This window comes from Megascapheus bottae, chromosome 6, assembly GCF_031878675.1.
Source record: "Megascapheus bottae isolate mThoBot1 chromosome 6, mThoBot2.hap1, whole genome shotgun sequence".
In the NCBI taxonomy this organism is placed as follows: domain Eukaryota; kingdom Metazoa; phylum Chordata; class Mammalia; order Rodentia; family Geomyidae; genus Megascapheus; species Megascapheus bottae.
The window spans coordinates 1,416,535-1,436,909 of NC_143514.1; the positions used below are offsets into that span (position 1 = coordinate 1,416,535).

The 20,375-nt window shown below is 37.1% G+C and overlaps 1 protein-coding gene across 4 annotated transcripts in view; it reads left to right on the top strand.

Moving 5' to 3' along the window:
- The window catches only part of Sycp1 (synaptonemal complex protein 1), a 94,638-nt gene that overhangs the window by 17,434 nt on the left and 56,829 nt on the right, over positions 1 to 20,375 (top strand). For all 4 annotated transcript variants that reach the window (XM_090334087.1, XM_090334083.1, XM_090334086.1 and 1 more), the window contains 6 exons: positions 258 to 327; positions 833 to 906; positions 12,567 to 12,675; positions 15,737 to 15,831; positions 16,190 to 16,374; positions 18,772 to 18,839. In XM_090334087.1, coding sequence (XP_090190213.1) covers positions 258 to 327; positions 833 to 906; positions 12,567 to 12,675; positions 15,737 to 15,831; positions 16,190 to 16,374; positions 18,772 to 18,839 — 601 coding nt within the window. The remainder of the gene's footprint in view (positions 1 to 257; positions 328 to 832; positions 907 to 12,566; positions 12,676 to 15,736; positions 15,832 to 16,189; positions 16,375 to 18,771; positions 18,840 to 20,375) is intronic.

Consider the following 20,375-nt stretch of genomic DNA (forward strand, 5'->3'; position numbering starts at 1 on the left):
TCTGTATCTCTTTACCTCATTTAACTTAATGAAGATAATTTAAAACTACATAACCTTTATTTGATAATGTGTAATTAAATGAGTATATAGGGTGTATAGGCATTATTAGCAAACTATTTGTTCAGAGTTACAAGGTTTTCATTATTCATAATTTTGTGAATTTATATGTAAAGATTATATGTTAAAATATTAATATTTTTGATTTGAAGAAGTATATTTAAAAATCTGAGTATTAAAAGTTAAACTTTATATTCCAGAAAATGATAATAGCTTATGAGGAGCTTCGTGTGCAAGCAGAGAATTCCAGGAAGGAAATGCATTTGAAGTGTAGGAATCCTGCTTAATTTTTATATTATTCTCCTGTTTACATTTTTTCCTAGATTTTTACTTTTTTGTATCTTATTCTTCATAGTTTATTTTGTACTTTTTTTTGTAGCCCCTCAATGTCTTTGGAATTTGTCCGTGGTTAAAATACTAAAAGTAGTTTTAGCTTTGATGTGATTTTTTTCTCCATGGAATAAATTATATTAGAGTTTGTATTTATTTTTTGAAATGTGGTTTGTTTTTGATTTTATTTGCTAAAGTACACATCATAAACTATATCCAAATTTGCTTAGTATATTTAATTAAGTTGTATATGTGTATTATTATAAGAATGTGGGATATTATGTAAATTCATCATTTTGCTAAATGGCTAAGACAAAATAACTAGTTCATTAGGCAATTTAATATAGTTTTGAGATAAATAAGATAGATAATTTTTAAATTTTGTTTGTAATGAAAAAGTTATACAATTATGTTAATTATGTTATGGAATATTTTATTTTTAAAGTAAAGGAAAATTATGAAAAGATGCAACATCTTGAAGAAGAATATAAGAAGGATGTAAATGACAAAGAAAACCAGGTATTTAAAAAAACCCTCAACTTTATTTTGCTAATCCTGGGGCTGAAACTCAGTATCCAGGCGCTATCCCTGAGCTTAAAGCTCAAGGCTAGCACTCTGCCACTTGAACTACAGTGCTACTTCCAATGCTATTTCCTTTTCTGTTTATATGATACTGAATAAACGAACCCAGGGCTTCATGCATGCTAGGCAAACTCTGTACCACCAAGCCCCATTTCCAGCCCTTAACTATTTTTAAATTAATTTTTTATCAGTTAACATTTGTGTACATTTATGAGATACAACGTAATGTTTTGGTTTATGTACATATTGGGTAGTCAACTCAGGGTAATTAGCATACTCATGAAGTAAATTAAAAAATTAATCATTTAAAATTTTAAGTGGTAGTGCAAGGTGTTTCAATTCAACATACCAATTTGTGTGTAGTAATGTATCTTGGCCATTTTCATCAATCACTGACCTATCCCAATCCCATCTATCCCTTCATTTCCTAGTTCCATTTTCCTATTGAACAATTGACTATTATGTCTGTATGTGCCCACCAATTCTCTTTCCATTCATCCCTTTCTCTCCCCTTAATCCTCAGTCGCCTGATCTGTTTCAGCTTCTTGATACTCATTTTGTTAGACTGTCAGTTGTTCAAAGAGGATGGAAATCAAATTCACTCTTGTATATACCACAGTTTGAATGTATGTAATTGCATACGGCCATTTATACAGTTTCATATTTACATTTTAATCTAACTTTCACATTTGAGAAGAAATGTACCTTTTGTCTCAGAGCCTGACTTTACTCAACATAATTTTTTTGCATGTCTTATCATTTCATTGCAACTGACATTGTTGTATTCTTCCTGATACATGTTTTCCTGATCCATTCATTGTTTGTGAGGCATTGGAAATGTTTCTATACATTGGCTATGGTGATTAAAATAGCAAAGAACATGAGTTTGTTGGTGCCTTTATTGTATCGTGGCCTGCTTGAATTGTATCTTGGCCTGCTTTGGGCACTGTCCCTGAGCTCTTTCACTCAAGGGTTTTTTTTTTTTTTTTAACTGAATTTTGATGTGTTTATTTTTGTAGATCCTGTATTTTTTCTTCCTATCTTGTTAAGTTCTTTTGCTTTTTTTTTTAAATTTTTTTTTATTGTAATTAGTAAAAGGGTTACATGATATTTGCCAGATAGAAGGTGCATTAGTTCACATACATTGATACCCTTTCACATGTCTTGATACCCATTTCCCTCCCCCCCCACACTCCCCACCCGTCTTGGTTTTCCCCCCTTCCCTATCAAATTTCAAATATCCAAATACAAATAAATTCAATATATCAGATAACAAAGTGAGATACTATACCAATATGAGATAACCAAGGGACAACAAAGGAGATGAGAGACAACATAGTACATTAAGGACAATAATCATTCATTATATGGCTTTTGTTTCAATATCCTGGAGGTCCTTTCAATTAGCTTCACATTATATGGCCTTATGTATCAAGATTTTGCTCTATTGCAACTCTCTGCTAGTAGAGCCCAAGGTTTCTACTGATTATGAAGAATGAGGGAAACCATTAAGCCTAAGTTCCTTTGAGTCTGGCTTACTTCACTTAATATGATTTTTTCTAAGTCTTTCCATTTCCTAACAAATGGGGCGATGTCATTCTTTCTGACAGCAGCATAGAATTCCATTGTGTACAAATACCACAACTTGTTGATCCACTCATCAACTGAGGGACATCTAGGTTGGTTCCATATCTTTGCTATGGTGAATAGTGCTGCAATGAACATTGTTGTGCTAGTGGGTTTAGTATGTCCTTGTTTCTGGATGGTTGGGTAAATGCCAAGTAGGGGAATTGCTGGGTCATAGGGGAGTTCTATGTTTAGCCTTTTGAGGCACTGCCACACTGCTTTCCATAGTGGTTGAACGAGTTTGCACTCCCACCAACAGTGTAGTAGTGATCCCTCCTGGCCACATCCCCTCCAGCATCTGTTGTCATTCGTTTTCCTGATCCTGGCCATTCTAACTGGAGTGAGGTGGAATCTTAGAGTTGTTTTGATTTGCATTTCTTTTATGACCAGAGATGTTGAGCATTTCTTCATGTGTCTATAGGCCATTTTTGTTTCTTCTTCAGAGAAGACTCTCTTTAAGTCTTTGGCCCATTTTTTAATGGGATGGTTGTTACTTTGGAGATTAGTTTTGGAGTGATTCAATTTTTTGAGTTGTTGATATATTTTAGATATGAGGCCTTTCTCCGTTGTTTGGTTGGTGAAGATCTTCTCCCACTCTGTAGGCTTCCTGATTAGTTTACTAGCTATGTCCTTTGCCATACAAAAGCTCTGCAGTTTAATGCAGTCCCACTTATCCAGCCTTTCTCTGATTTGTTGTGATTCTTGGTCCTTATTAAGAAAGTTTCGACCTGTGCCAAGGAGGCCTAGTGTATCTCCTATTCCTTCCTGTAAAGTTTTCAGTGTGTCAGCTTTTACCTCCAGGTCTTTGATCCATTTGGAGTTAATTCTAGTGCAAGGTGACAAAGAAGGATCCAGCTTTAGTTTTCTGCAGGTGCTTAACCAGTTCTGCCAGCACAACTTGTTGAAGAGGCTGTCTTTCTTCCATTCTATTTTTTTGGCTCCCTTGTCAAAGATTAGGTGGCCATAGGTCTGTGGTTTAATATCTGGGTCCTCAGTTCTATTCCATTGGTCTTCAGGCCTGTTCTTGTGCCAGTACCAAGCTGTTTTGAGAATTATAGCTCTGTAATAGAGTCTAAAGTTTGGAATTGAAATTCCTCCAGCGCTGTTCTTTCTGCTAAGAAGTGTTTTTGCTATACAGGGTCTTTTATTATTCCATATGAAATTTTGGATTGCCTCTTCTATTTCTTTAAAGAATGACATTGGGATGTTGATGGGTATTGCATTGAATTTGTAGATAGCTCTTGGCAAGATTGTCATTTTCACAATGTTGATTCTTCCAATCCAGGAGCATGGGAGGTTTTCCCATTTCCTTAGTTCTGCTTTAATTTCCTTTTTTAGGGTTTTAAAGTTTTCGTCAAAAAGGTCCTTTACATTCTTAGTTAAGCTAATTCCTAGGTACTTTATTTTCTTTGAGGCTATTGTGAAAGGAGTTTCTTTCCTGATTATTGCCTCGTTCCTCTCACTGTTGGTGTAAAGGAAGGCAGTTGATTTTTGAGGGTTGATTTTATAGCCTGCTACTCTTCCAAAGCTTTGAATCAGCTCAAGGAGCTTGGGAGTGGAGTCTATAGGATTCTTTAAATACAGAATCATGTCATCTGCAAAGAGGGATAGTTTTATTTCCTCTTTCCCTACTTGGATCCCCTTTATGCTTGCTTCTTGCCTTATTGCACTGGCTAGGAATTCTAGTACTATGTTAAAGAGGAGTGGAGAGAGTGGGCATCCTTGTCTCGTTCCTGATTTTAGAGGGAATGACTTTGAACCACAGTGCCACTTCCAGTTTTCTGGTGATGAATTGGAGATAAGATACAGACTTACTTGCCCAAACTGGCTTTGAATCAGGATTCTCAGATCTTAGCCTCCTGAGTTGCTAGGATTATGGGCCTGAGCCACCAGCACCTGGGATTTGCAGATTTGATAAATGCCCAAGAGTGATATTGCTGGGTCATAGAGTAGTTCTAATTTTAGTTTAATTTTTATTTTTTTAATTTTTTTTTGCATTTTTTATTGTAATTAGTAAAAGGGTTACATGATATTTGCCAGATAGAAGGTGCATTAATTCACGTACATTGATACCCTTTCACATGTCTTGGTACCCATTTCCCTCCCCCCCCACACCCCTCACCCGTCTTGGTATTCCCCCCTTCCCTATCAAATTTCAAATAACCAAATACAAATAAATTCAATATATCAGATAACAAAGTGAGATACTATAACAATATGAGATAACCAAGGGACAGCAAAGGAGATGAGAGACAACATAGTACATTAAGGACAACAATCATTCGTTATATGGCTTTTGTTTCAATATCCTGGAGGTCCTTTCAATTAGCTTCATGCTATATGGCCTTATGTATCAAGGTTTTGCTCTATTGCAGATCTCTGCTAGTAGAGCCCAAGGTTTCTACTGATTATGAAGAATGAGGGAAACCATTGAGCCTAAGTTCCTTTGAGTCTGGCTTACTTCACTTAATATGATTTTTTCTAAGTCTTTCCATTTCCTAACAAAGTTTAATTTTTAAATTGTTACTATAAAGGTAATTTCAGAAGGGTTACAGTTACATAAGTTAAGTAAAGAATACATTTCATTTTGGACAGTTTCACCCCATCTCTTGCTCTCTCCCAATTTTTCCCTCCCATCCTCACCCACAATTTGTATAGTTCATTTTCAACATAGTGTCTAGTGAGTACCACTACTGCATTTGCTTATTCTGTATCCCTCTATTTCTGTGTCTCTTCTCTTCTTATACTCCCAAAGACATACAAACAAACAGAAGAGAAAAGATACGAGCCAAAAAAGAAAATCTTTCGTGTTTCTATTCTCTGGAGTTCATTTTGATAAATATTATTTATTTATTTGTTTATTTATTTTGTCAGTCCTGGGGCCCAGAGGTCTGGGCGTAGTCCCTGAGCTCTTCACCTTAAGACTAACATCCTACCCCTGGAGCCACAGCTCCACTCCCCATTTTCTAGTGGTTAATAAGAGTCTCATGGACTTTTAGTAAAGCCTGGGCTGGTTTTGACCCGACTACAAGCCTCAGATCTCAGCCTCCTGAGTAGCTAGGACTACAGATGTGAGCCACCAAGCCCGGCTTGATAAATACCCATAGGCACATAGGCATTGTGTTTTTCTGTTCCTCTTCAAGCAGTATCCTTCTCTTGTCTCACTTTGTGTGAATGCCTAGACTGCTGTGTAATTTATTGTGTCCTGGTATAGTTTAGATCTAGCTTCTTCATATGAGAGAAAAGATGTACTGTTTGTCTCTATGAGCTTGGGTTAACCCACCTAACATGATTTGTTCTAGGTCCATCCATTTTGTTGCAGATGGCATACTATTATTCTTTTCTAATGGCTATGTAAAATTCCATTGTATATAGGTACTGCATTTTTAGATCCATTCATGTGTTGTGGGGCATCAGGTCTGTTTCCACAACTTGGCTAATGTGAATAGTGCAGCAATGAATTTTAGTTAGTTTTTGTTGGTGGTGGTGGGTGGTGGTCATGGGGCTTGGACTCAGGGCCTGGGCGCTGTCCCTGAGCTCTTCAGCTCAAGGCTATCACCCTACCCTTGAGCCACACCACCACTTCTGCTTTTCTAGTGGTTAATTGGAGATAAGAATCTCTGGGTCTTAAGTGCTGGGGCTAGCTTTGAACCTTGATCCTCAGATCTCAGCCTCCTGAGTAGCGAGGATTATAGGCGTGAGCCACCATGCCCAGCTGAATCTTAGGTCTTTTTTGATATCTCCAGTTTTTCATAATGGTTGCAGTAATTTATTCTTACTGACAGTGTGTTGTTTTTTTTCTCTCTACATTTTTGCCAGCATTTGTCATTTGTATTCTTAATGATGGCCATTCTAACTGGAAATGGAATCCTAGTATTATTTTGATTTGCATTATTTATGGTTATGTTGAGTATTTCTTCATGTATGTATTGGCCATTTGTACTATTTATTTGTTTATTTTCATTTGTACTATTTATGAGAAATATGTGTGTAACTCCTTTATCCTTCTATTCATTGGGTTATGAAATTTTTAATGTTTTAATTTTCTGAGCCCCTTGATATTCTGGTTTTTAAACCTTCATTAGACCTACAGCTGGCAAAGATTTCCCATTCTTCAGGCTGGCTGGCCAGCCTGCCTGCCTGCCCCTTCCCTCCCTCCCTCTCTCCCTTCTTCTCTTTTCTTTCTTTCTCCCGGCCCCCATTTCTTAATAGTAGGTATATCCAAATTGTGCTCACTGTTCTTTATTTCCCCATTAATGGGGCTAGAACTCAGGGCCTGGCACTGTCCTTGAGCTTTCTCAAGGCTAGTGCTCAAATCACTTGAGTCACAATACCACTTCCAGTCTTTTCTTTGTATGTGGTACAATGAATTGAACCTAAGGCTTTGTGCATGTTAGGCAAGCACTCTACCCTAGGCCATACTCTTGGCTACATATTCTTATATAATGATATTATTTTTGCTAACTCACGAAGTAGAGGTCCAAAAGAAATTTGATTTTCTAACTGTATAACAAATTTCTATGAGAGAGTTTTACTAATACACACATTCAAATTATAAGCCATTATACTAATCAATTTTTATTGACTCATATGCACTTACAGAATGCTAACCTTTTTGGTTTTTTATTCAGTGAATTTTCTTTAGTATTATCAGTTTATATTGCCGTTAAAATATATTACAAGAAATTTTCTTCAAACGAAGTCCTAATAAAATATATAATCATGGCCACTCAATTACCGTGCGTGTGTGTGTGTGTGTGTGTGTGTGCGTGCGCGTGCGTGTGCGTGCGTGTGTGCGCGCATGTGTGTGTGTGTGTGTGTGCGCGCGCGCTAGTTCTGGGGCGTAAAGTCAGGGCCTGAGCGCTTTCACTGAGCTTTTTTTCCCCTGACTAACACTCTGCCACTTGAGTCATAGCTCTACCCCTAGCTTTTTTGGTGATTAATTGGAGATAGCAATCTCATGGAGTTTTCTACCTAGTCTGGCTTCAAACTATAATCCTGAGATCTCAGCCTCCTGAGCAGTTAGGATTACAGGAATGAGCCACTGATGCCTGGATCCAGTTACTATTTTGTAGTTTATTTTGAAGTATGCTATATATATACTAATGAAAAGAAGGCAAGAGTTGCTAATTTCTATTAATATCACATAGTGGAAGACTTAAAATCGTAAATCTGTATTGACTGTCATTTGCAATTATATCAATTTCAGATTAACAGCATATCAGAGTGCTAGTCTCGTGCAAAAAGAATCTCAGGGACAGTGCTCCAGAACCGGCACAAAAATAAACGAAACAAAAGCCAACCAACTACACCAAAACAAAAAAAATAGAAGCTAAAAAGGCTTGAGGTTGGCCTAGGTGCTGTCCCTGAGCTCTTCAGCTCAAGGCTACCACCCTACTCTTGAGCCAAGTCCCACTTCCCGTTTTCTGGAGGTTAATTGGAGATAAGAGTCTCAGGTCCTTTTGTGCCCAGGCTGGCTTTGAACCTTGATCCTTAGATCTCAGCTTCCTGAGTAGCTAGTATTACAGGCATGAGCCACCGCGCCTGGCTAAGCTTACTAGTTTTGTGTATAGAACTTACACTTCTTCTTTCTTCCTCCTCCTCCTCCTTTTTCTTCTTCTTCTTCTTCTTCTTCTTCTTCTTCTTCTTCTTCTTCTTCTTCTTCCTCTTCTTCCTCCTCCTCCTCGTCCTCGTCCTCCTCCTCCTCGTCCTCCTCCTCCTCCTCCTCCTCCTCCTCCTCCTCCTCCTCCTCCTCCTCCTCGTCCTCCTCGTCCTCCTCGTCGTCGTCGTCCTCCTCCTCCTCCTCCTCCTCCTCCTCCTCCTCCTCCTCCTCCTCCTCCTCCTCCTCCTCCTCCTCTTCTTCTTCTTCTTCTTCTTCTTCTTCTTCTTCTTCTTCTTCTTCTTCTTCTTCCTCTTCTTGTGGAGACTCTTTAGTATTATTATTTGTTAGAATATATGTTGGGCTTTCCAAATTTCTGCCTGGGGATACTAAACTTGGCTCATGACATTTGAAGCTGACTTGGCAGAATAGGAAGAGCCAGCCTAGTCCCACTATTACCTATAATAACTTAAAAAATTTTTTTTTGTACCAGTCCTGGGGCTTGAACTCAGGGCTTGGGCACTGCCCTTGAGATCTGAGCCACAGCCCCTCTTCTGCTTTTTCTGTGTATGTGGTACCGAGGAAACAACCCAGAGCTTCCTGCATGGTAGGCAAGCACTCTATCACTAGGCCACCCTCCAGGCTCATGATAACTTTTTCGTTATATTCGTGTGTGTGTGTGTGTGTGTGTGTGTGTGTGTGTGTGTGTGTGTGTGTGTGTGTGTGTATGTGTGTATGTGTGTATGATGGGGCTTGAACTCTGGGCCTGGGCACTGTCTATGAGCTCCTCAGCTCAAGACTACTGCCCTACCCCTTGAGCCACAGCCCCACTTCCTGTTATCTGATGGTTAATTGGAGATAAGAGTCTCACAGACTTTAGAGCCCAGGCTGGCTTTGAACCAATATCCTCAGATCTCAGCCTCTTGAGAAGCTAGGATTATAGATGTGAGCTACCATTCCTGGTTCATTATATTCTTTCCCTATCCTTCCTCATGTCTGGAATGCCTGTGTTTACAAATTACTATTATTTTTTATGTGGTGCTGGAGATTGAACCTAACATTCTGCATATGCTGGGCAAGTAATTGCTCTACCAGTCTGTGTATTTCCAGTTTATTTTCTTTTTAGTTGATAGTCCTGTGTCTCTTGCAAAGACAGGAGCAGTGTTTTTTTTTTTTTTAAGATTTTATTAACATTGATTTTTTTACATCATATTTCAAATGCCATGTTTAATAGACAAGTATTCGAGAAGGGAATCTCTATATACAATCACTGGCACATAGATTTTAGAACATAATTAAAATTAAGCTGAGGGTTTATATGTCATAGATACATATTAATCTATGTAATAAAACACATGTCTCTAGAGTATATAGCCCATCATAGATGTTTATGTTTATGTAGTTATGTTTATATCTCCAAGACCATGTTCATAACCTTAGGTACTCAAATATTGAGTCGTTGCTCTTGTACTGTTTGGAGCTAATATCCACATATTAAGGATACCATGTGTCTTTTGTTTCTTTGATCTTGACTTACCTCATTCCACATGATTTGCTCTAGTTTCATCTACTTCCCAGCGAATGCCATTACTTTATCTTGTCTGTTGGCTATGTAGAATTCCATTGTATATATGTACCACATGTATTGGTATCCATTCATCTGCAGTAGGGCATCTGGGTTGTTTCGATCGCTTGGCTATTATGAATAGTGCAGAGATGAACATGGCTTAGCAGGTGTCCCTATCTCCTGGGTTGTAATGCTCAGGGTAGATGTCCAGGAGTGGTATGGCGGGATTGTAGGGAAGGTCTATTTTTAGTTCTTTAAGAAACCTCCAAACTGCCTTCCAGAGTGGCTGAACTAGTTTACATTCCCATCAGCAGTGTAGTAGGGTTCCCCTTTCTCCACAACCCTACCAGAATTTGTCGTTGTCTGAGTTCAGAATATAACCCTCTATACATTATCTTGATAATAAAAAATAAAACGAAATAAAGAGTAACAAAAAAAGAATATGGGCCATTCTAATTGGGTAAGGTGAGGCTTTTTAAAAAAAATTTGCATTTCCTTTATGGTCATGGATGATGTGCATTTTCATGTTCATTTTTTAACTATATTAGGAGTCTGGAGTGTTGAATGACCCTAGAGGAGTTTCACAGTTTTATTCTTTTTTTTTTTAAATAGACTTCATTTTCCTTATACTTCAGTCTTGTTTCACAGTATTGTCTATGTTACACAGTATTGTCTTTGATTCTTCCAATATACTGTAGTTCTTTGTTGTGAGTTATCTTGTATGTAATTTCTATTTTACTATATAGATTCTTTCTAATCCAAATTATTTTCCCTTCCTTCTAGCTGTTTTCCATCTTTACAATTTAATTTTTTTGTTAATTCTCCCAAGTGACTTAGGTGTTCATTTTCTTTTGCCTAAAACATTTTTTGTTCTATCATGAGTAATATTTAAGTGTAGCTATTTGTCTCTCAAACCAGGCTGTGACTTTTGTGAAGGTGAATTATATCTTCTGTATATTAATTCTTTATTATGGTTTCTATTTCTCAATTATATTTATTGATAAGTGAACCAGTAGATTTTATTATATAATCTTGGCAATATATTGAAATGCATAATATATGTTAGATATAACATGCCAGGTTTTTTTCATATATTTTTATTGTAATTAATAGAAGGGTTACATTATATTCACCTGATAGAAGGTGCATTACTTCACATACATTGATACCCTTTCTCATGTCTTGGTACCCATTTCCTTCCACCCACCCCCGCCACTCATCTTGTTTTCCTCCTTTCCCTATCCGACTTCAAATAATCAAATACACATATATACAATATATCAGATAACCAGGTGAGATACTGTAACAATATGAGATAACCAAGGGACAGCAAAAGAGATGAGAGATAACATAGTACATTAAGGACAACAATCATTCGTTATATGGCTTTTGTTTCTACATCCTGGAGGTCCTTTCATTTAGCGTCATTCTATATGGCCTCTAGTATCTAGGTTTTGTTCAATTGTAAATCTCTGCTAGGAGAGCCCAAGGTTTCTACTGATTATGACAAATGAGGGAAACCATTGAGCCTATGTTCCTTTGAGTCTGGCTTACTTCACTTAATATGATTTTTTCTAAGTCTTTCCATTTCCTTACAAATGGGGCAATGTCATTCTTTCTGACAGCAGCATAGAATTCCATTGTGTATTAATACCACATCTTGTTGATCCACTCATCAACTGAGGGACATCTGGGTTGGTTCCATATCTTTGATGTGGTAACTAGTACTGCAATGAACATTGTTGGTATGTCCATGTTTCTGGACGATTGGGTGAATGCCAAGGAGTGGAATTGCTGGGTCATAGTGGAGTTCTATGTTTAGTCTTTTGAGGAACTGCCATACTGCTTTCCATAGTGGTTGAACGAGTTTGCACTCCCACCAACAGTGTAGTAGTGATCCCTCCTGGCCACATCCCCTCCAGCATCTGTTGTTATTAGATTTCTTGATCCTGGCCATTCTAACTGGAGTGAGGTGTATGTAATCTTAGAGTTGTTTTGATTTGCATTTCTCTTATGGCCAGAGATGTCGAGCATTTCGTCATGTGTCTATATGTCATTCTTATTTCTTCTTCAGAGAAGACTCTTAAAATTTTTGGCCCATCTTTTAATGGGATGGTTGTTTCTTTGGAGATTAGTTTTGGAGTGATGTATTTTAGATAAGAGGCCTTTGTTTGTTGTATGGTTAGTGAAGATCTTCTCCTACTGTGTAGGCTTTCTAGTTAATTTGCTAGCTATGTCCTTTGCCATATAGAAGCTCTGCAGTTTAAAGCAGTCCCACTTATCCAGACTTTCTCTGATTTGTTGTGATTCTTGGTCCTTATCAAGAAAGTTCTGAGCCAAGGAGACCTAGTGTATCTCCTATTCATTCCTTGTAAAGTTTTCAGTGTATCTGTTTTTACCTTGAGGTCTTTGATCCATTTGGAGTTAATCCTAGTGCAGGGTGACAAAGAAGGACCCAACTTTAGTTTTCTGCAGATGCTTAACCGGTTCTGCCAGCACCACTTGTTGAAGAAGCTGTCTTTCTTCCATTCTATCTTTTTTCCTCCCTTATTAAAGATTATGTAGCCATAGGTCTGTGGTTTAATATCTGGGTCCTCAGTTCGATTCCATTGATCTTCAGGCCTGTTCTTGTTCATGAGAGTTTTTTTATTTGTTTATTCATTTGGTGAATGTTCATTATACAGCATGTATTATATGACATCTAAAAAGCTATATGAACAAGTATTTAACAGAATTATATATTATAGGAAATACTGAAAGTATAATATTTTTTAACTCTAATTTTTACAAAATACTTCATTTCAGGTATCGCTACTGTTGTTACAAATTACTGAAAAAGAAAAGAAAATCAAAGATCTAACATTTCTGCTGCAAGAATCCAGAGATAAAATTAATCAATTAGAGGAACAGACAAGTAAGAATTTATAAAGAAAATGTGACAGTGTGTCTCATGTATCGTTCCTTTTTAAACTAGTCCATACAGTTTTATTTTAGTATTTAATAAGTTTTAAATATAATCATGTGAAAGTCAAACTGCTAGCTAATCAGTGTGTAATGCCCATGTCTCAGGACGACCACCAGGGAGACCGAGAGCCAGACATTCCGAAATGCAAAAGCAAGGCTTTATTCAGGCGGGCACCATACAGTGGGAGCTTAGGAGGAGACCCTGAGCTGAATTTTTACAGGGCTTTTAAAGGCAAAGACCACAGATTTACATCAACACAGCAATCAGTGATTTGAGTAAGATGAGGTGGGGGTTAGGGCCATTTCAGGACAATGGAAGCTAATGAGAGGTTCCCATGCCAGTAGAGTCCTAATTAGCTGTCTGAGGATAGTTTTATGGCTTAGAAAACAAATGCCATCCCTTGAATTTACATGAATTCTGATTAATTTTAACACAGACAGGTCAGTTCCTGGGACTTAATGGCACCACAATTCTGTTTCTTTAATTTATGTGTACTTTTGGGTCACTCACAGTTTATATAGACAACAGATGGTTGCAGCTTCAGAATGGGGCGCTTTTTAGCTCCTCAAAAGTGCATGTATTTTCTTGTTATGTTCTAAGTCATAAGTTTAGAATACTCAATAGTATTACAATCCTTACCCTGAGTTGGATCAGCTAGGGAAAGGCATGATAGAATTACTTTTTTCCTTTCCCATACTTTAAACCTTCAGAGTTTATTCAGTGTGTTCCAAAAGGACATTAATTAATTTACAATTTTTTTTGTTAACACAAAATACACTATTGACTGATTGATTGTGGTGCTGGAGATTGAACCCAGGACCTTAAACATGCTATGCAAGTGTTCTACCACTGAGCTATATTTCAACAATTTTCTTTTTTTTTTTGAACAATTTTATATACTTAACCAAGAGTAATGTGATATTTTGGTTCATATACATACTGGGTTATGATCAATTCAGTTAACTGCCAATTCTGTCACTTTCGCAATTTGTTTATGAAAAGTTCTTTCAAATTCTTTCTTGTTCTTTGATACATTTCAGACATTACTTGGTACATATGGATTTTATTCTTTGGAGTAATTTTGTCTTAATATTATTGTCCTACAGTGATTTTCTGGTATTAATGGAGCTATGTGTATTTTTTCTGGCTTTGTTTTCTTGGACGAATACCTTGAAGTATAATTTTGGGATCATATATTAGTTGCATATTTACTTAAGAGCTTTATTCAGTTGTCTGTAACGTAGTCTCAGTAGGTATGTGTATCACCTGTTTGCATGAGACTTGAACTCTGGGCCTGGGCACTGTCCTGAGCTCTTCAGCTCAAAGCTACCACCCTACCCCTTGAGCCACAGTCCCACTTCCTGTTTTCTAGTGATTAATTGTCCTACATTCTTTAAGTCCTTTAGTGTCAGGGCTGGCTTTGAACAGAGATTCACAGATCTCAGTCTCCTGAATAGCTAGGATTAAAAGTGTGAGCCACTTTGTCCGGCTTATTTGCATCTTCTTAAGATTTTTGTGGCATCACTTTTAGCTGTTCTGATACATGTGAAGAGTCATCTCATGATTTTTTTGACTTGCCTGTTCATGATGGCTGATGATGTTGAATCTGTATTTTTTTCTCTGATGGAGTATCTCTTTATGTATTTTTTTTTCCCATATTCTTTTTTTTTTTTTTTTTGGATACTGGGGTGTGAACTCAGGACCAAGGTACTGTCTTTTGGCTTTTACAATTCAAGGCTGACAGCAAACCACTTGATTCACAGTTCTCCCACCACCTTTTTACTGGTTAATTGGAAGTAAGAGTCTTACAGACTTTCTTGCTTGTGATGGTTTTGAATCACACTTATCAGATCCCAGCCTCCCAAGGACCTAGGATTACAGATATGAACCACCAGCACTGGTTTCCAAAATATACTCTTAAAACAAATGAATCAGCCAGCTCATGCTGTATGTATGTCACAACTGGACAGTGATATAAAGCAAAATGAGGGATAATGATATGCAAGCAAAAATAAAGAGGAGTGGCACTATGGCTCAAAGTGGTAGAGCAGTAGCCTTGAGCTAAAAAGCTTAAGAACTGAGCCCACGCCCAGAGTTCAAGCCCCATGACTGACCAAAAAAAAAAAAAAAAAAAGAAGGGGGTGCCGGGAGTTTGGCCTAGTGGTAGAGTACTTGCTTAGGATGCATAAACACCCAGGTTCGATTCTTTGGTACCACATACATAGAAAAGCTGGAAGTGGTGCTGTGGCTCAAGTGATAGAGTTCTAGCCTTGAGAAAGCCCAAGGACAGTGCTCAAGCCCTGAGCTAACATCCCAGGACTGGCAAAAAAAAATAATAAAAGGCATATATATCTTTTTATGGAATATATTACAATTTTAACCTTTTAAAAACAACCATTTTGGTCTAAAGGCATGGCTCCAATGGTATACCATCTACCTAGCAATTGCAAAGCCCCAAATTCCAACCCCAGTACCAAAAAAATCATCTTGAATGTTTGAGAAAGAACCTTGTAAAGTTCATAAATGTTGATAATGACTAAAATTACTATGCCCGTGTGGACATTGGTCGATTATACCTGTAATTCTAGCTACTCAGGTGGCTCATGCCTGTAATCCTAGCTACTCAGGAGGCTGAGAGTTAAGGATTGTGGTTCAAAGCCAGCCCAGGCACTAAAGAACGTGAGACTTTTATCTCCAATTAAGCACCAGAAAATCAGAATTGATGCTATGGCTCCAGGGGTATGGCAGTAGCCTTGAGCTCAGGGACAGTGCCCCATGACTGACTAAAAAAAAAAAATTAGTTTTCTTGGTATTTGTTTTCTACTAAGAAATACCTATCTGTACATTTCTTTCTTACTTTCTTTCTTTTATTATTTTTTATTGTGATTAATAGAAGGGTTACATTATATTTACCAGATAGAAGGTGCATAACTTCACAAACATTGATACCCTTTCTCATGACATGGTCCCCATTTCCCTCCCACCCCCTATCTATAAATTTCTATTTTAGGATTACTGGATGAAAAATTAAAGGAATCAAATGAAAAGAAGCATTATTTGACATCAGAACTGGAAGATACTAAAATGTCTTTGCAAAGAAGTATGGTATGATTTAAGATCTTACTAATGTGTTGTAACAAATACTGCCAACAAATACTACATTCTAATACTATGTACAAGAATCCAGAGCTATAAGTAGAATATACTAGACGTCTCTTTATTAGTGATGTATAAAAACACATAAAAAGTTTAATTAATACACATGACTAGATTAAGTACCAAGAGGGTGATTCAGACTAGCTAAGTTTCATAGGAGATTTAAAAATTGAGTGAGCTCTATGGATTGAGAGGACTATTAAGTCTCAATGGAAGGATTTGTAACTGAAAGTAGAGGGTAGTGAGGCAGCAAATATACGAAAGCAGGTACAGTTAGCTTCTTTGTTTTGTACTTTATTTCATTTAGAGTTCTCAGAATGCTTTAAAAGAAGATTTACAGATAGCAACAAAAACAATACATCAGCTTAATGAAGAAAAAGAAGCTCAGATGGAAGAATTTAATAAAGCTAAAATTGCTCATTCGTTTTTGGTTGCTGAACTTAAAACTACAGTCTGCAAATTGGAGGAATTATTGAAAACAGAACAGCAAAGGTGCCAAAACTGAATAGCAGCTATTTGTAATATTCAGTGTCATTTCTGTTTATTGTCAGCCAATATGCAATTCTACAGTAACTAGTTTGCTAGCAAGTGTCACCTTCCTACATAAAGCTTGTATTGAGTAAGCATGAAAAGATATAAAAGTAGGCATTTGCTACCATAGTACCCATGAGTAATTTTCTTTTTTTTCATATTTTTTATTGTAATTAATAGAAGAGTTCCATTATATTCGCCAGATAGAAGGTACATTATTTTACCATGCCTAATTTTCTATAGAGTCAAGTTAAAAAGAAAAGTTCCTGGGCCAGATGTTTGGCCTAGTGATTTGCCTAGCATGCACGACTACCCAGCTTTGATTCCTCGGTACCACATACATAAAAAAAAGCCAGAAATGGTGTTGAAGCTCAAGTGGTAGAGCTCTAGCCTTGAGAAAGTCCCAGGACAGTGCTCAGGCCCTGAGCTCAAGCCCAGAACTGGCACACACACACATACACACAAAAAGTTCCTGAGTGTGATCCAGTGTGATTTTATTTATAGCGTGGGCTATTATTTGTTTCATAAGAGTAATTAATAGACTAGGAAATTTCTTTACTGGGGTTTGTAATGTCTCTGACTTAAAAATTTAGAAAATAAGCTGGGAGTTTGGCCTAGTGGTAGAGTGCTTGCATAGCATGCACAAAGACTGGGGTTTTATTCCACAGTACCACATACGTAGAAAAAGCCAGAAGTGGTGCTGTGGCTCAAGTGGTAGAGCTCTTGCCTTGAGAAAGCCTAAGGATCATGCCCAGGCCCTGAGTTCAAGCCCCAAGACTGACAAAAAATATTTAGAAAATATCCTGAGATAAAGTAGATTACTACTCTATAATTATTACTAACTGGAATAATTCATTCATTTGCATTTCATATAAACTCTTTATTTTTCATGACTTTCTATTAAGGAAATATTCATATTAAGATGCTTTATATAGGGTAATGAAAACAGGTTTTTGTCTCAAGAGAGAAATAAATCTACTTAGTACTTTTCTCTAATTGTTTATGCATAATGAGGGAAGAAAAGATAGGTGTGTGTGTGTGTGTGTGTGTGTGTGTGTGTGTGTGTGTTTCAATACTTGGCTAGTTTTTTTTTTCACTCAAGGTTGCCATTCTACCAATTGAGCTGGTATTTTGCTGGTTATAATGTAGGTAAGAGTTTCATGGTCTCTGTTCCAGCTGGCTTTGAACACTGATCCTCAGGTCTCAGGTTCTTGAGTAGCTAGGATTACCTGTGTGAGCCATTAGTGCTTGGGAAAATGTAGCTCTTTTAGCTATTCTCTTCTCCCTCTTTTACCCTCCTGTTCCTTCTGTCTTCCTTCCCACGTATCCTCTTTTCATCTTCCTCCCCATGTATCCTCCTTTCAGCTTCCTCCCTCTTCTTTCTGCTTCCTTTTCCTCCTTCCTTCTCTCCTTACCTTTTTTTCTCCCTCTCCCCTTTCTCCTCTTTTTTTTTTTTCTTGGCATTGCCAGAGATTGAACTCTGGGTCTCATGCTTGCTAATCAAGCATTACATTCTATATCTTTTTGCTGTCTGTGTTTATTAAAAAAAAAGTTGGAGCCAGGCACCAGTGGCTCATGCCTGTAATCTTAGCTACTCAGGAGGCTGAGATCTGAAGATAGCAGTTCATAGTCAGCCTGAGCACAATAATCTTATGAGACTCTTATCTCCAATAAACCACTAGAAAACTGGAAGTGGTTCTGTAGCTCAAGTGGTAAAGTGCTAGCCTTGAGCAGCAGGAGCTAAGGGACAGCGCCTACACTCAGAGTTCAAGTGTCAGGACTGGCAAAAAAAAAAATTCTTTTTCTTTTCTTTTCGCTTTTTTTTTTTTTTTGGTTAGTCTCATGCTTTTGCCTGGTTAGTTCACAGACTATGATCCTTCTATTTGAGCCTCCTAATATTGACATTAACTGCCATTCTTCACCCTCACCTTATATATTCTTGATTTACCTCCCTTGGCAATCTTCAGATTTTAAAATTGTGAAGTTACTTAGATTCATCTATTTCAGTTACCTTTGTTTAAGGAATTAGCAGGTAGACAAGTCAATAAAATTACATATGTTGTCTTTTCTCTAAGATATAATTTTGTGTAATAATATGCATTAATATGGTTTTCAGGTAAGAGACATTAGCTAGATTTTGAAGGTTTGTGTAGATGCAATTAACATAATTATGTATTTATAAGAATTATCTTTTTTAAAAATGTTATTCACGGGGCTAGTACTTAGTAAAATGTTTAATTACTAGGTATAAAGACAAGATATATCTTGAAGATACATCTTAAAATATATCAGTTGCCTCATTGTAACAGTTTTAGTAGATGAATTCTGACTGATTATTTTATATCTTAAACTAACAAGACTAGAAAAAATTGAAGATCAATTGAAAATGCTTACCATGGAGCTTCAGAAGAAATCAAGTGAACTGGGTAAGACATAGAGAATAACATGTACTTTGATCATATTAGTTATAAAAAATCGAATATGGGGCTGGGAGTGTGGCCTTGTGATAGAGCGCATGCCTAGTATGCGCAAAGCCCTGGGTTCAATTCCTTGGTACCACATACACAGAAAAAGCTAGATATGGCGCTGTGGCTCAAGTGGTAGAACACTAGTATTGAAAAAGCCCAAGGACAGTGCTCAGGCCCTGAGTTCAAGCCCCAGGAGTGGCAAAAAATTTTTTGAATATGGGATATTGAAAACTTATAAAAGACTGTTTTGTTTCATTATGTAGATATCTAGACACTTAAGTGTTGGGAGCCGAGTTTGGGGTCAGCAAGGCGCACCTAAGAGATGTTTGTATTTATTTATTGCTTTTTTATTTTTTTGCTAGTCGTGGGACTTGAACTCAGGGCCTGAGCACTATCCTTGGGCTTTTTTTTCCCCTCAAGGCTAGCACTCTGTCACTTGAGCCACAGCACAACTTCCAGCTTTTTCTATGTATGTGGTGCCGAGGAATCAAACTCCGGTCTTCGTGCACTCTACCACTAGGCCAAACTCCTAGCCCTGCTTCTTTCTTTCTTTCTTTTTTTTTTGTGCTACAGGGGTATTAATGCAGTCTAGTGCTTGTTAAGTAGGTGTTCTACCACGTAAGCTACACCTCTAATCTTTTTTACTACCATCCTGGACTGTGATCGTCTGTTTACATTTCTTAGTCATGTGCTACTTCTCCAAGCTTTTTTCTTCAGATGGAGGAGTATCACAGATATTTTTGCCTAGGGTGACCATGAACCATAATCCTCCTGATCTCAACCTCTTCAGTATTAGATTATAGTTATTATCCACTGTACCTAGTTCTTTCCCCTTATTTTAGTATTCAGAAGCCTTAGTAATTTTCAGTGAAAAGTGTCTGTTACATTTTAATTGATTTTTTTTTCATTTTATTGGCTTAATGCTCTGTAGTCCTGACTGGCCTCAAACTTGCAATCATCTTGCCTTTGCTTTTAATTGAATTTTTATGCTTGCTTAGTCATATTGGATTATGAGCTGTTTATTGGAAAATATGAAACTGTGTTATCAAAAGGTATTGTTAATATTCATTAATTTCATAGTTAAAAATGAAGTTGGGTAATTATTTCCTGAATTTTGAACCATGTAGTTAACTAATTCAAACAGCCTATTATAATTAATTTCTACAAATACAGGGAATTACAGATATTCAAAATGTTTTTCTAGTGTAATTGAAAGTGTTTTTATCAATTAAATTTCATGACTTGATAGACATTTTTCTAGAATATATTAATAATTTATAAGCTTATTAGCTCTTAATTCATGTATAATCAAAATAATTGCTACTATTGCATATATTTGGAGTGTTTGCTTAGCATTCAAAACTTGTTTGAATTCTTGGAACATATTTACACATTTTTTTTTTTGCCAGCCCTGGGGTTTGAACTCAGGGCCTAAGCATTGTCCTTGGCTTTCCTCAAGGCTAGTGCTCTACCACTTTAGCCACAGCACCATGT